The following is a 13077-nucleotide window of genomic DNA, read 5'->3' as shown; positions in this document are numbered from 1 at the left end:
CCAAGGTATTTTCTCTTGCTTGCTAAATCTAACAAAACACTCTGGTTCAGATCACAGGAAAAAAATCACAAGGCTGTGAATTAGAAGATGTTGAGAGAAGCTAGCCACAGTACTGTTTACATATTGAATAAATACATTTATTTCCTTTAGGCATTAGAAAGGAAGTTTAGCTATTTAAACGCCTCTTTAATTTTTGGATGCAGCCTAGAGTAATGCATTTTAACTTGCTAAAGAAAAGAATCTCTCCTTAGTTCTCTAATACTTAAAATTCGAGAAGTAAGTTTTGTGCTGTTTTGAGTGCTACCAAAATTGAAAATGGTAACTGGCGGACATCACAGTCTGTAGGGCCCTTATAATATTTCTGTTCGTTTTGAAAGCTTAAGCATTTGTCATGGAGTTTATGAGTTATCTACATTTTTCCAAGAGTAACAGATACTGTGGGCATTTCATGGGAATATTGGCCAAGATGATTCATAGCAGTATTTATGTGAATCCTCCTGTTTTCCATAATATTTTCATTTTTCTTTATCTTTTTCAAGCCAAAATATTAGATAGTAGACACACACACAGAGGCACTGATTAATCCAACCAAGCCAAGGCACCTCTGTTAGGAAGTTCCCCGAACGCTCTACCTCTTCACCTTACACTCTGTGAATAGGTCATAAAGAGGAGAGGTCTCCAGATGATTCAGATTTTTGATACATGATACAAATTATTCTCTTTTTGATACAGATTATTCTTCTGGAATTAGTTGTCTATATTTTAAGACTGTTTGGGAAGTCTGAGGTAACTGTTTTCCATATTTAGCTGCATCAAATTTGTAAATGTAGTTATATGAAACTGGACAAAACTGAATTTAATAACATGTAAGTTTGCATCAAAAAATATCTAAAAAGAGGAAATAACTAAAAGAGGAAATTAAAAGGTGTTGAAATGTCTTCTCAACTATGGATGCTTCCTTCTGCATGAAAGTTTGTGGATAATGTATTTCTATAAACCAGAAAACATTCTGTCTTTCTGTTGCTGTTTAAAAAATATCTTACCCATCTCTCACGTTATATTTTTCATCTTTCCGTCTTTCTCTTGAGTGTACTCTTGTACAACCTTAGTATACATTTTAGACATGTAGTTTCAGTTTAAGATATGAAGGAAAATAATGAAAAACTAGGACGTGGAAAAACTTCCAATTTTACAAGTAGTATGATTCTAATTAGTGTCTGAGGGGTAACTTGCAGAGTAAAGCATGAACATCAGTGTGTGTTTATTTACAAAAGAGGTTTAAAATAAACAGGGAAAAAAAAGGACAATTTAAACTTTTATTACTGTCTTCAGCTTTCACTGCTGTCATGGAAAATCCAGCTAGGTGCCCAACAGCTTAAGATGCTATTATAGTTTGAAAAGAGGACTGAAACATATATATTTTTTTCAAATTGTGAAATACTTCCTCCCAACACTTTTATATCTGTCTGATAACACTTCAAGACTCAATGTCAAAGGATGGAGCAAGATTCTATTCTTTCTGTTTGCCATCATTAGAATAGTTCCTTGAATTTCACCCATTTACAGACATAGTATCAGTTCAAATTGAATGCAAGGTAGAAAGAACTGCAAATGTCTCCCTGTTAAGCTTGTTGAACTTCTGTTACTAGGTGATGTTTCAAAGAGAGATTACTTTGACCTGTAGTCTGAACATATTTGATACAGAAATTAGGGAGTAACATTGAATATAAGTTGCTCCTTTGTTTTTACTTTTAAAAATAATGTTACTTTTAAAATAAAAGTTATTTACAGCCTTCCACCATTGAGATTAGTATATCCTTGTGGAAGGATACAGGGGCAGTTGTTTTTACATAATGCAATGGCTTTTTTTTTTTTTTTTTTTTAATCAGTCTAGATTGAGGAGCTTATATACCTCTCCACTTTGGGAGCTATCATGTCAGAAATCCCATCCTTTCAGTTGTGATTACTGATGAGTAATCTGCCCGCTTGTTTTATACTTAAAATCTCTTAAGAACACTTTCTTTCAAGGTGTTACATCATTTACAGTACGAACATTTTTATTAGGAGACACATTTCTCTCTTCGATTACTTCTGTCACTTTTGATTACCTTTTGTTTTTCAATTTTTTGAACTCTGTGGAGAATAATAGAATAAGTAGAAAATTGTTCTTGCCTGGTCACAAGAAAGAAGATTTTAGTGCTGTCAGTCTTCATACTGGAGTCCAAAGTAGATGCTTTTCAAAGGCATTCAGACTCTCCTGCTCACCTCCCTGCAGTGTGGCTTTTGCTTTTCCATGCAATTCAGTCATTTTGGAGAGAAAGAGAGGAGGCTTTAATAGATAACTTAAAACACAAACATGACATTTGAACAAATGCTTGAAAATAATAAAAAATCGTAAATGCCAGAGGGCCTGGGATTTGGGTTATTAAACAAGAATTTCTGTAGGAAGTCCTTCAGTTGAGACTTTGAATTGCTGCTGCTACTTACATCAGTTAAAGGTAATTCCATCATCCTTTGATGCTACTTTTTTTTTTTTTTGTCACTGCCCTCGCACTTCCACCAGCTATTCTTGCTGTCTTTAACCCTGTTATTCCATCCCTCTTCTATTGAGGCAGCAGTTCTGTCTCAGGCTACCTCTGTTCAATTTACTTTACGAAACCTGCAGTGTCACCAGAAATAGAGAAATCTCTGTAAAATGTAGTTCCTGCCTCCTTTTCTTCACTCTAGCCCATGAACAGACAGCATCTGCTGTTTGGAGTGTACCGAATCAAGACCCAAAAGAGCAGGGAGTGAGTGTTTACACATTTTTTGCTAGATTAAATCAATCAGGAAGGACTTTTTTTAGTGTAGTGCTTAAGGTATTTAAAGTAAGTAGTAGCCAAGCCTACTGTAACCTCTTTCCCTGCTCTAGACAGGAAAAGTGCTTACATTTATTTTAACTGTTTGCATGGTTTTCCTCCATGCTGTAGCATAGCTCTGCTCCTGCAATGGAAAGTCTCTTCAATTCTTTTAGTCAGTCAGCATTTTGGGAGAGTTCTAAGCACACAGGAGCTATCCAGAAAAGCAAAGTCACATTTGCTTCCAGTGCAGCATCTGATCTTGAAATCTCCAAGGAAGGCAGAATCCCCTATACTGAAATCTGAGGACAATTCCCAACACAGACAAAAGAAAAAAAAATAAAATTGTTTCCTCTGTTAAATTGTATTTTTGTGGGTGCCCAGAAAAGTTCTTATTTAAGGGCCTGGTGCATGCAATGTTAACTATAGCTTGGAAGTTTCTTTCATGCAAGATTGTTTACATTTAATGAAGTACAGATCTCTAGAAACAGAGCAGTAGAGGTATTTTTAGACAGATGCATCATTCTGACTCTCTCTGGTTTGGCCATGAGAAGGTAAGTCATTTGAGGACCTATATTCTACCTTTGAGTGGTATTTTTGGGAGACGCTTTGGACGATTCCAGTAGATAATTTTTTTTTCCCCCCCATGATGTTCGCTTCATGGTTACTGTGTTTGTGGGATCAGCAGAGTATCTCCTGGATTTGTGCCTTGTAGTGCCATTATGGAATTTACATTTTCCATTTCATTGTCTCTTTCCTTTTACCCATTTAAGACTGTGAACATAATCTAATATATCAGACGTCTAAAATGAATGGTCTGGATGGTTCTGCAAGGCTAACAGATAGTTACGGCTGAGGTGTTTTTTCATTGTATATTTGCGTCTGTGATATTGTTTAGTGGATTTTTTTTTCTAAGGACCTAACTTTCTCTATAAGCCAAACATCAAGGCTATTAAAAACTGGCCCATTCTTTTCCCACTTCTTGTATCCCTCTGTTTTATGTCAAGCCTCTATGATTATTACTGCCCATATTTGCTATCCGTAAGAATACCTAAGGATATCCTGTATGATATAGAAATCCAGATTTTAACTAGTTTTGCCTTTGTGTTTCCAATGTCTTATCTGTTTTGATCTGCATTATTGGATTATCTCTTTTTCATTTTTCTTTGATTTTTCTCAAGAGATCTTGGAGACTTCGACCTAGTTTCAGCCTGTAGTTTCTAGTGGCATATTTTAAAAGTATTGCTTGAGGATAAGGAAGCTCCCAAAAGGAACTAAAAAAAAAGAAGGCAAATAAAAATGCAGTATTTACAGACAGCGGGACGCAGTGAATGGAAGAGTGGTGTCAGGCACAGGAGCTAGGGGTGGAATTACCTGGAAAAATGTAACAGGAAACTGCAGATGTCATTCCTGACTTGCACTGTCCCTTTGCAGAAATTATTTAAAAGGTAAGGCTTGCTTTTAATTTTTGAGTAAAATTGAGAATTCCTACAATACACTAATTTACAGGCTTAATGCATATTAATCTTACGAAAGCCAGGGGAATTGGGACTTTTTGTAAAAAGTAATAGGAGATACGTTAACACCAAAACTGGAAAAAAAGAGAGAGTTTTATCGTCATCTTTGTTTTGATAGGGTAAAAAAAAATCTTTATAATATTTCAGTTCATCTTAATCTAATTACATAAAAAAATGTACAGAACAGCATTTTAAAAATATTAAAATGTTTCTGTGTAAACTAGAAGCTGAAATCCAAGCAGCAACTGCAAACACCCAGCAGTGTGAATACATTTTGGGTGAGCTCTACCTCTCTGATTAGTCAGACCTATGGTAATGCTCCAATATATGCAAGACATTTATAGTATTTGCAATAGCTTAGGAAGTTTATAGTTACTAAAATAGAATAACCCAATTTGTTTTTTTTTTTTTGTAAATGTTTTGCTGATTTGAAGATGTTAAGCCAAGATATGTTCCTGGGGGTTGTTATCTTAATTTTTGTTTTGAATAGTTTGAACAGTGAGGCATCCTTTGGACACGGCAGAATGTAGCACTGCTTGCTCTCTCCAAATGTCTGAATTTCAGGGTCAGGCTGTTTGATTTATCAGGTGACAGAATGTGTTCATTCCTGTTGTTCTCCCTTAAAGATAAGTAGCCAGAACTGTGTTTGATGTGGGTGCACTGTAAAATAAAAGTTTTCTTGTGTGTTTGAGTATTCTAATTAAAAAAGAGATTTGATTATTGTCACCTAGAGGAGCTAGCAATTAACTAAGCACATTTTGGTTTTTAATCTGGAGGAGTTGTGTGAAAATGATTGTTTGTTTAGGCTTTTCAGCTGTTATTTCTTGGTCATTCGGTGGTATTTAGTGAAAAACATCTAAACCATTTCATTTGGTACTACCCAAGAAAAATAAAAGATGTGACTGAAAGCAGTTGAGCTTGTCACTTGCTATTGTAGATGGTAATCTCTCTGTAATTGTGGCGCTCTTAGCTGCTTTATTTGTAATAAGGATATTCTTGAGAACTTTCTGTTCGAACTATTAAAAAGAACTCTAAAAGTACTTAAGATACTCTCAAAATTAAACGTACTGCTAAAACAATAGGAATAAAATCTGCCTTTGCAGATTTGAATATAAAATTAGCAACCCTGAAGCAATTAAGATGAGAATGACCACAGTGCTGTTTCTCCTTGCAGCAGTAGATGAAGTTTCTCTGAAAGTCTTTCATTCACAGAAGTGATGCATCCTTTGTTTTGGGTGATAACAACATGAAGCTTTGAAACTGTGTTGTTTCCTTTTCACGCTTCCTTCTGTTTTTATGAAATGCGCTTAGATAGCAAGTACAGTCAATGGCTGCTGAGCAGTTTTTTGCATTCCTACAACAGCAAATACCAATTTATAGTATAGCAAATTATCAGGCATGGAAAACAGCATGTGTATTACAATTACACCTTTCTCTGGGTGACTTATAGTGCCAAGTGAATGATAAGCTGGATTTCATAATCAAAGCTTCATTTGCGAATTTCAATTTACACCTGTTTCTGAACTTGTGAACCTGTGAGATGGTGAAAGTGGGACATAGCGATGTGCGGGCTGTACCTTTCACAGTGTTGTGTGTAGCTGTATGTAAACATTTACTGTTACCTGTTCAGACTTTGTGTGGACCCAGAGTCCATGGGTATTTTTTTGCTGAAGTGCGTGTGTAAGATTTCCGTGCTAATACTGGTGTTCTCTTCAAATGCTCGTGACTATCAAAGATGTGCGTATGCTGTGAATGTGAAAACACCAGGCCTGAGTCTTGTGCTGGGTTTACATGGGAGAGAGTGGGAGGGGGAGAGAGAGGTGCGGAGAAACTGCATTTGGTTTGAGAATCAGGGATGTTGTCAGTGATAAAAGGTAGAGTTAGAAGAATGGTAGCTTTGGCTAAATCAAAGATGGAGAAAATTTCAATTCTACCAGAGAAATGAAGTCGATAGAACTAGAGGAAAAAACAACAGTTGAAAAGAGCCTCATGCCTTAGTGACTTTCTGCAGAGGAGTGAAAAAAGGGAAGGAATTGGCAAAGACGGATAAGGAGAGAAATATAACTTTAGAAGTGTGCATAAAAATTATCTTAAAATTATAATTTGGCAACAGCAAATTATAACCAAGATGTCTGGCATCAAAATGATGGATTGTGTCTGTTTTAGGAAACTTAGTGGTACCAGACATGAATATTTTGAGAATAATGATTCGAATGACCTTTGTAGAACCTTCCAGTCACTGAAATACTTCCAGAAAGTTTCTTTCTCTGTAACTATTTTTGTATTTGTGTTACAGATGTTAGTGTGATGTTTTAAACTGTAATTGTCTTCAGTCTGTATCTTGCCATTAAGTGAAATGCACTGACTTATGTTGTTCTGTGTTATGACTGCCATTGAAGCAGCAGTGATGAAGTCCTGTGAGAGCTGGAGATAATCACAGAGGTGGAATTTGGAAGCTAATCCATGATCTCAGTTAAAATGTAGATAATTTAACTTCTGTATTGAATTTGTAGATTTTTTAAATTAATATCATTAACTTCATAGATTTCTTCTATTTGAAAAGCAATTGTATAATGTGATGGATTGATTAAATCATTGCTCAAGATCATTAGTTATTGCTGATTAAGAACCAAAGAGAATTTTACTGTTTTCTAAAGAGGAAAAGTAGGAAATCTTTTACTGTTTTCATTCGTTATTAAGGTGTTTTTTTTTTTTTTTTTCCTTTTTAATTATTCCTCATATTTTAGGGCTATAACCACGAAAATAAACATCTGGAATTGGTCTTTTATTTCTGATTTCCCCCCCCTTTCCCTCCTCAGGTTATCACGCGTGTGAGGGGAAACATTTTTTACCTTTATATATATTTCAGTGTTTTGTTGTTGTTGTAACACTGTTTTCACAGAGTTAAATTTGTCTTTTTTCCTCCAGAACCCTGTCAAGAAAATTCCAGATTCTCATGAAATTACACTCCAACACGGGACAAAAACAGTAAGTGGTAACACTTCATATTTTTTTCTAGAACTGATCCAGTTTATTAAACAAGTTACTGAATATTTATTGTCAGCTAAAAAAATCAAGAAGCTAATCTTTTAAGTTAATTTTTTATTTTAGTCTAGTTCTTTTCTTACTGCAATGAAGGTGTGCTTTTGGACTGGCACCTTTCCTTTCTGATAAAAACCCAAACTTGAAGTCATTTGACTGAACCATTGTCTCATTTTTTTCTTCCTTTTTGGCAAATAAATACTCTACAATTGGTAGATAGAATTACTCTAGACTTCCCTCTACACCTTCCTAGTCTAGACACAGGTCTGATCTAGACCTTTCTCTGACTTTTCATGCTTTTCAAGGAGGGTGTCATTGCTGAAGTTTAAAATGACCTCTCTGTAGCAGAATACAGGTCTCCTTCATTTTCATTGAATCTCTAAGTGCCTTTTATAAGCCATCCTCAGTTTCTTGAAACTGTATTCTTCCTTGTCTTTAACTGCATCTTTTTAAGTTTTCATCTCAAATATTCCTCCTTCACTTTCTTTTAAAGAAACACTTTCTGGCTTGGATCTTGTGTCTTTGTTTCAGTATCTTTTATTTCTGGGTAATTTCATCTTCCAACACACATTCAAACGCTTTTATGTGTTGATTGATCCAAGATCTGCTTCTACAGAACAAAAAAATTTTCTGGCTATGACTAGCCTTGAATCCATTCCCAAATCCTTTCCCCATCTTCTTCTTTGGTCTTAAAGGAATATGCTGCTGCTGTTTATCCTCTTCACTTTGGGCTATGACTTAAGTTTCAGGGAGAAAATAATATTAGAATTCCTTTTATTGTTATCATATCCCTGTGACAACACTGTCAGCTAGTTAATAGAATTGTCACTGAGAGCGATCCTGAAAATTTCCTGAGTAGGGTGGGTGTAAGAAAATTAAAGCAAAAAATCCTTTGAGAAAAGTGCCTTTTGATGAGCTTTTAAACAATCTGAAGAAATGTATTTTTAATTAATTTAATTGTAATTAATGTAATCATACATTTAATAATTCAGCATTCAATGGTATTAAATAATTTCTCTAAATAAAGTTAGTAAATTTTTAACATCTTTAACAAGTTAAACATTAAACATAAATAATTTGAATTTAATATTTGAATATTTAATAATTTGATCATTTATACACATTTTAAAGGAATTTACTGGAGGTTTAAATTTGACAGTAAAGATCATAAATGTTTTTATAAGCTTTCAGAAGAAGTTATTTACAGAAGCACCTATTCATTAATCTTGTATTGGAGTTTCTTTCACTGTATCTTCCAGTGTAGAGAAGTGATAAGACCTACTCATTTGTTTTCTCATCGTACTTGACGTGCAGACATAGTGGGAGGAGAAGAAAGAAGTAACAAATACATTATTAATGAAAATACAAAAATACTCTCTGTGAATTTTAAAACCTGTAAAATATGCATTTTATTACACTTTAAACAAAATATAGTACAATTTTTATTTACGTGGTGCATGTAATATCTCTGTGTACTAATTTATTTGCATACTAATGCAAGTTACCTTCTCATTTTCCATGTTGCAGTAACTGCTTCTCTCGTATGTTTCTTGAATATACTTCTGAACAATCTTTATTATGTGAAGAAACATTGATTTTTTTTTTTTCCCTCTCTATATTAAACCAGTAAATCTTTTGATTTTTTACTGGTTTCCGAAAGTGTAAGCTCATGTTATTTCTAACTAAAAGGCTTTGTAAGGGGGGAAGTTACAATTTTGGAAGACTTCTGAGGTATTTTGACTGCATTAGAATACAGCTGTCATCACCTAGAGCAGAGGTGAATTATAATGTGGATATGCATAGCACAGTTAAATTAGATTGGATGCAGGGAATTAAATATATCACTGGAAAAAAACAGCTATTCTGTAGAAGGACTATCTTTCCTACCCCCGCCTTTCCTTCCCACCCCCCCATGCCTTTCTTTTGTTTTTAAATTATGAGACTACTCAGCCATGTCATTACACAGTAAAAATGACAGTTGTATAAAGATGGGAGCAACTTGATATCTTGATATCAGTGTTTTCCACCAACATTTTAAATTACACTCGTCGTCTTATACAGTGTACTGGATTTCAGCTAAACCTTATGTCCCATCTGTACCTCTTCAATCTAGTGAAATTGGGTTTGATGATGACTGTATTCCTGTGCAGCTGAAAAGTCTCAGAAAAGATTTCCCAAGCTGGAGTCTTTCCAGAAACCTGATTAATTTCCCGCTTGCCTGGCTTGCACACTGTAATAGGAGTTACTGTTCCCAGTGAAACTTCAGGAATATATATATATTATATATATATATATATATATTTCTCTTGACTCTTTTGATACATTGTGGGTATGAGAAAGAAAGCACACTGTTCAGAATACTTCTGATTATGTGTTTGAACTTCTCATATCACAGCTGCTTCTTCCTATAGTAGTTATTGTGGAACAGAGTACTTGAATCTGTTAATTCAAATGCATGATTAATCTGGAGATGCCCAGAGTTTCTTCTTGTTAGAAATCATGAATGAAATGGGTGGGGTTCAAAATTTGCGTTTAGGTGATAAAAAGGGGCAATCGGGGGATGGGGGAAGGACATAAGGGATTGCATCTGTTTCGTTTGTAGGGCAAGTAAGTCACTGTGACATAATAAGTAAGTGGAGTTTAGTTCATTCTTAAGGTTAGCACAAAGCGGTATATGTAAACATTTGATTCAGAGAAGTAAAAAATAAATTAAAAAGTTGGATTTATTTGCAAGTGTGAACTAGATTTTGGGGGGCACTGGATTAGCCTGACTGATGATTCTTTAGAAGAATAAGGTTTTGGATCTTCTCTAAAACATAAGCGTTCTGCAAGTAAGTGCATCTAAAACAGAGCAGGACACCTAGATGAAGAAGAAATTGGTTGTTTGTTCAGCAGTCAGCATTGTTTCTGCAACTTCCTGTTTTTTCTGGAAGTATTTTCTTAAAACTGTAGCCTATACTATGGTATTATAAGTTTGAAATGCAGTAAGGTAGCAGCATAAGGAGCAGCATGAGCCTTAAGGAAATGGCAACTAGAGATGAATTTTTGATAAAATAAGGAATACCTAAATTAACTTTTTCTACCTGAAACAAAAAAATGCATACCCTTTCATTTAAGAAAACCTTAATTTTAGCAAAAACAAATTGTCCATCTTAAAGGATAAATTCAATTCTTAACTGTTGTTTTTATTGAAACATTTTTTTGCTGCTTATTCAACTGGACACTGAAAAGGGAATGTCTTTTGCAAAATTTTTGTTTTTCATGTATAGACAATGAATATAATCTATATATGCATATACTCTCTGTAAAGAGTAGATACAGAGCAGCAGCAGTGTATGCAAATTATTAGATTTTTTTCACGTGAATATCTGGAATATTTAATAAAGTTTACGCACCAGGAAACAATTGGCTTGATCTTTTTTTATCCTAAAAGTTTAGCAGAGCTAACCTGTAGCCGTAACACTATTCTCATGTGTTATCTTCTACTCAGAAAGTAAGCTTTTCCCTTTTTTTATCATGCATACAGTTGTGGTGTTTTTTTTTGTTTGTTTGTTTGTTGTTTTGTTGTAGTTGTTCCCAAGAACTGTCAAAAGTGTAAATGTTCTTGGAGTATAAGGTTTTTTTAATCCTTGTTTTTTTAGAACTTTCTGGCTCATCACTTTAAATCACTTTTCAGGCATTTTCTAGAACATTTTCTTTCCATTATTACCACTTTCTTTTATTGTGCTGAGGACTGCTTTCTTTGAAATGAAAGGGTTTATGGATCTAATAATTACACATCTTATGTTGGATCACCTGTTTTTTGAGGATGATAAACAGGAGCATTCTTTACTCAAAGTTCTAAGTAGCCTTATGAAGCTAATTTTGTACGTCAAACAGATGGGTTTTGGAAGTTTTTTTTAGTTATTTTAGTTGATATGATCTCTTTTTTAATTTGTGACTTTTGTTTTTTAAACTAAGGTTCTGTATTTTTTTCTTTCAGAAGGCAAATTTAACCAATGTGCATATATGGACACATGAACTATGTTGAGTATAGTGCAAAATCTTAAACTACTGGATATTAAATAGCATTTCAAAATCTTGCTAGAACTATTACTTGTACTTCTGAAACAAGTCTAGAGTACAGTTTTGTTTTCTTCAGGGAAATGAAACATATCCAAATTCAGCATTGAGAAAATCAGAAAGAAAACAATGTAAACTACCTGTTCTCTGTAGTCTTCAGTGTTGTATTCAGATTATGTAATTCCAATTTTATTTTCCATGCCCTTTTTGAAGTACTCAGATATTGTACAAGGTGGTGAAAATTCAAAAACAAAACATAGATAACTACCACACTGAATTAATTTTTTTTCTTACTTTAGCAATATTTTATATTTTGTTGCCTTCAGAAGAATTGCAGAAAAAAGAGAAATAAAAAACTTTGATCTTTTTTTCTGTGTAGGTTTCTGCTTTGGGATTGGATCCTTCAGGTGCCCGTTTGATAACTGGTGGATATGACTATGATGTTAAATTTTGGGATTTTGCTGGAATGGATGCTTCTCTCCAGGCTTTTCGGTCACTCCAGCCTTGTGAATGGTATGCATAAAGACTTCGTTTTTCACCTGAGATATTGGCTATGTTAGTCTTCTAATAAAATGCACAAAAGCCTTGTAAGATAGCTAGTTTGAAAGGCTTTTATATCTCATTGCACTTTCTGTGGTAAATGGAAAATGAACCCAAGAACTTGTCATCTCATGTCTTTTCATGCTCTATCCAGACTTATATATTTTTCTCTTTTTGAAAGCTATAGGTGAATTTGCAGATGGAATTGTCAATAACATATCTGCAAATAGATTATGAACATCTCAAAGGCACAGGTTGATGTTCATAATTATAACTGAAATTAACAGAATACACTTTCCGTATGTACTCTGCTTATAATTTAAATTTTTTAAATTAATTTTATATATAAAATTGAGGCAGAGAAGAAACTTAAAGCAGTTAAACCTTTTGTGGAAAACCTATGGGAAGGCCATAACTTTTGTAGTTACTGTCAGTATTTCTAAGGCTGTTGAGGGGATCTTATTTTCATTAAATCCTCTGTTTCTGGAAGTAGTGATCCCTTGCACTGGACTAATAATAAAATGGCTATGTAGTACATATTAAAAAAAACACCAAAAACACACACACAGAAAAACAGATACAGTGTCTGAAAAGAGTATATTTATTTAAATTTGTATTTGCATACATAAATATGCATTTGCAGGAAAGCTTTTTTTATACAGTGATTTTGTACAGTTCATTGGCAATACAGCCAGTAAATGAACCAGCTTTGTTTACTTACTTCCAGAGAACTGGAATATCAATCTCCTTCAAAATGCCATGTCTCATGCACAGCTAACTTTCAAATACTCATATATATTAAAAAAAAATAAAAATAGCATGGTTGTTCTAGAAAAGTACTATCCAATGGTTAATTAATGAGGTACACTTTATAAAATGCTTGGTATGCTTAAAAGGGTTTGAAGTTTATGATGTGCAATAAGTAGTCCTTAGAATTTCAGACAATAATCGTTAAAAATAGACAAAACTAAAACTGAATTTTGGTCAGTTTGGAAGGTTGGGACTAATTGTAGATGTGCCAGGACTCTAGGTAATGAAAGATAACAAAAAGTTGAGGCCACCGGAAAAGGAGCAAACTA

At 34.1% G+C, this 13077-nt stretch overlaps 1 protein-coding gene across 1 annotated transcript in view; it reads left to right on the top strand.

The window, feature by feature from the left end:
• The window catches only part of WDR70 (WD repeat domain 70), a 138404-nt gene that overhangs the window by 30168 nt on the left and 95159 nt on the right, over nt 1–13077 (top strand). Inside the window, exons 6-7 of the mRNA XM_083818489.1 lie at nt 7283–7342; nt 11838–11971. Of these exons, the coding sequence (XP_083674615.1) occupies nt 7283–7342; nt 11838–11971 (194 nt within the window). The remainder of the gene's footprint in view (nt 1–7282; nt 7343–11837; nt 11972–13077) is intronic.

The sequence above is a fragment of the Anser anser genome (genome assembly GCF_964211835.1).
Source record: "Anser anser genome assembly, chromosome: Z".
In the NCBI taxonomy this organism is placed as follows: Eukaryota; Metazoa; Chordata; class Aves; order Anseriformes; family Anatidae; genus Anser; species Anser anser.
Note: the sequence above shows the minus strand (reverse complement) of the source record. Positions and strands in the feature narration are given on the sequence as shown.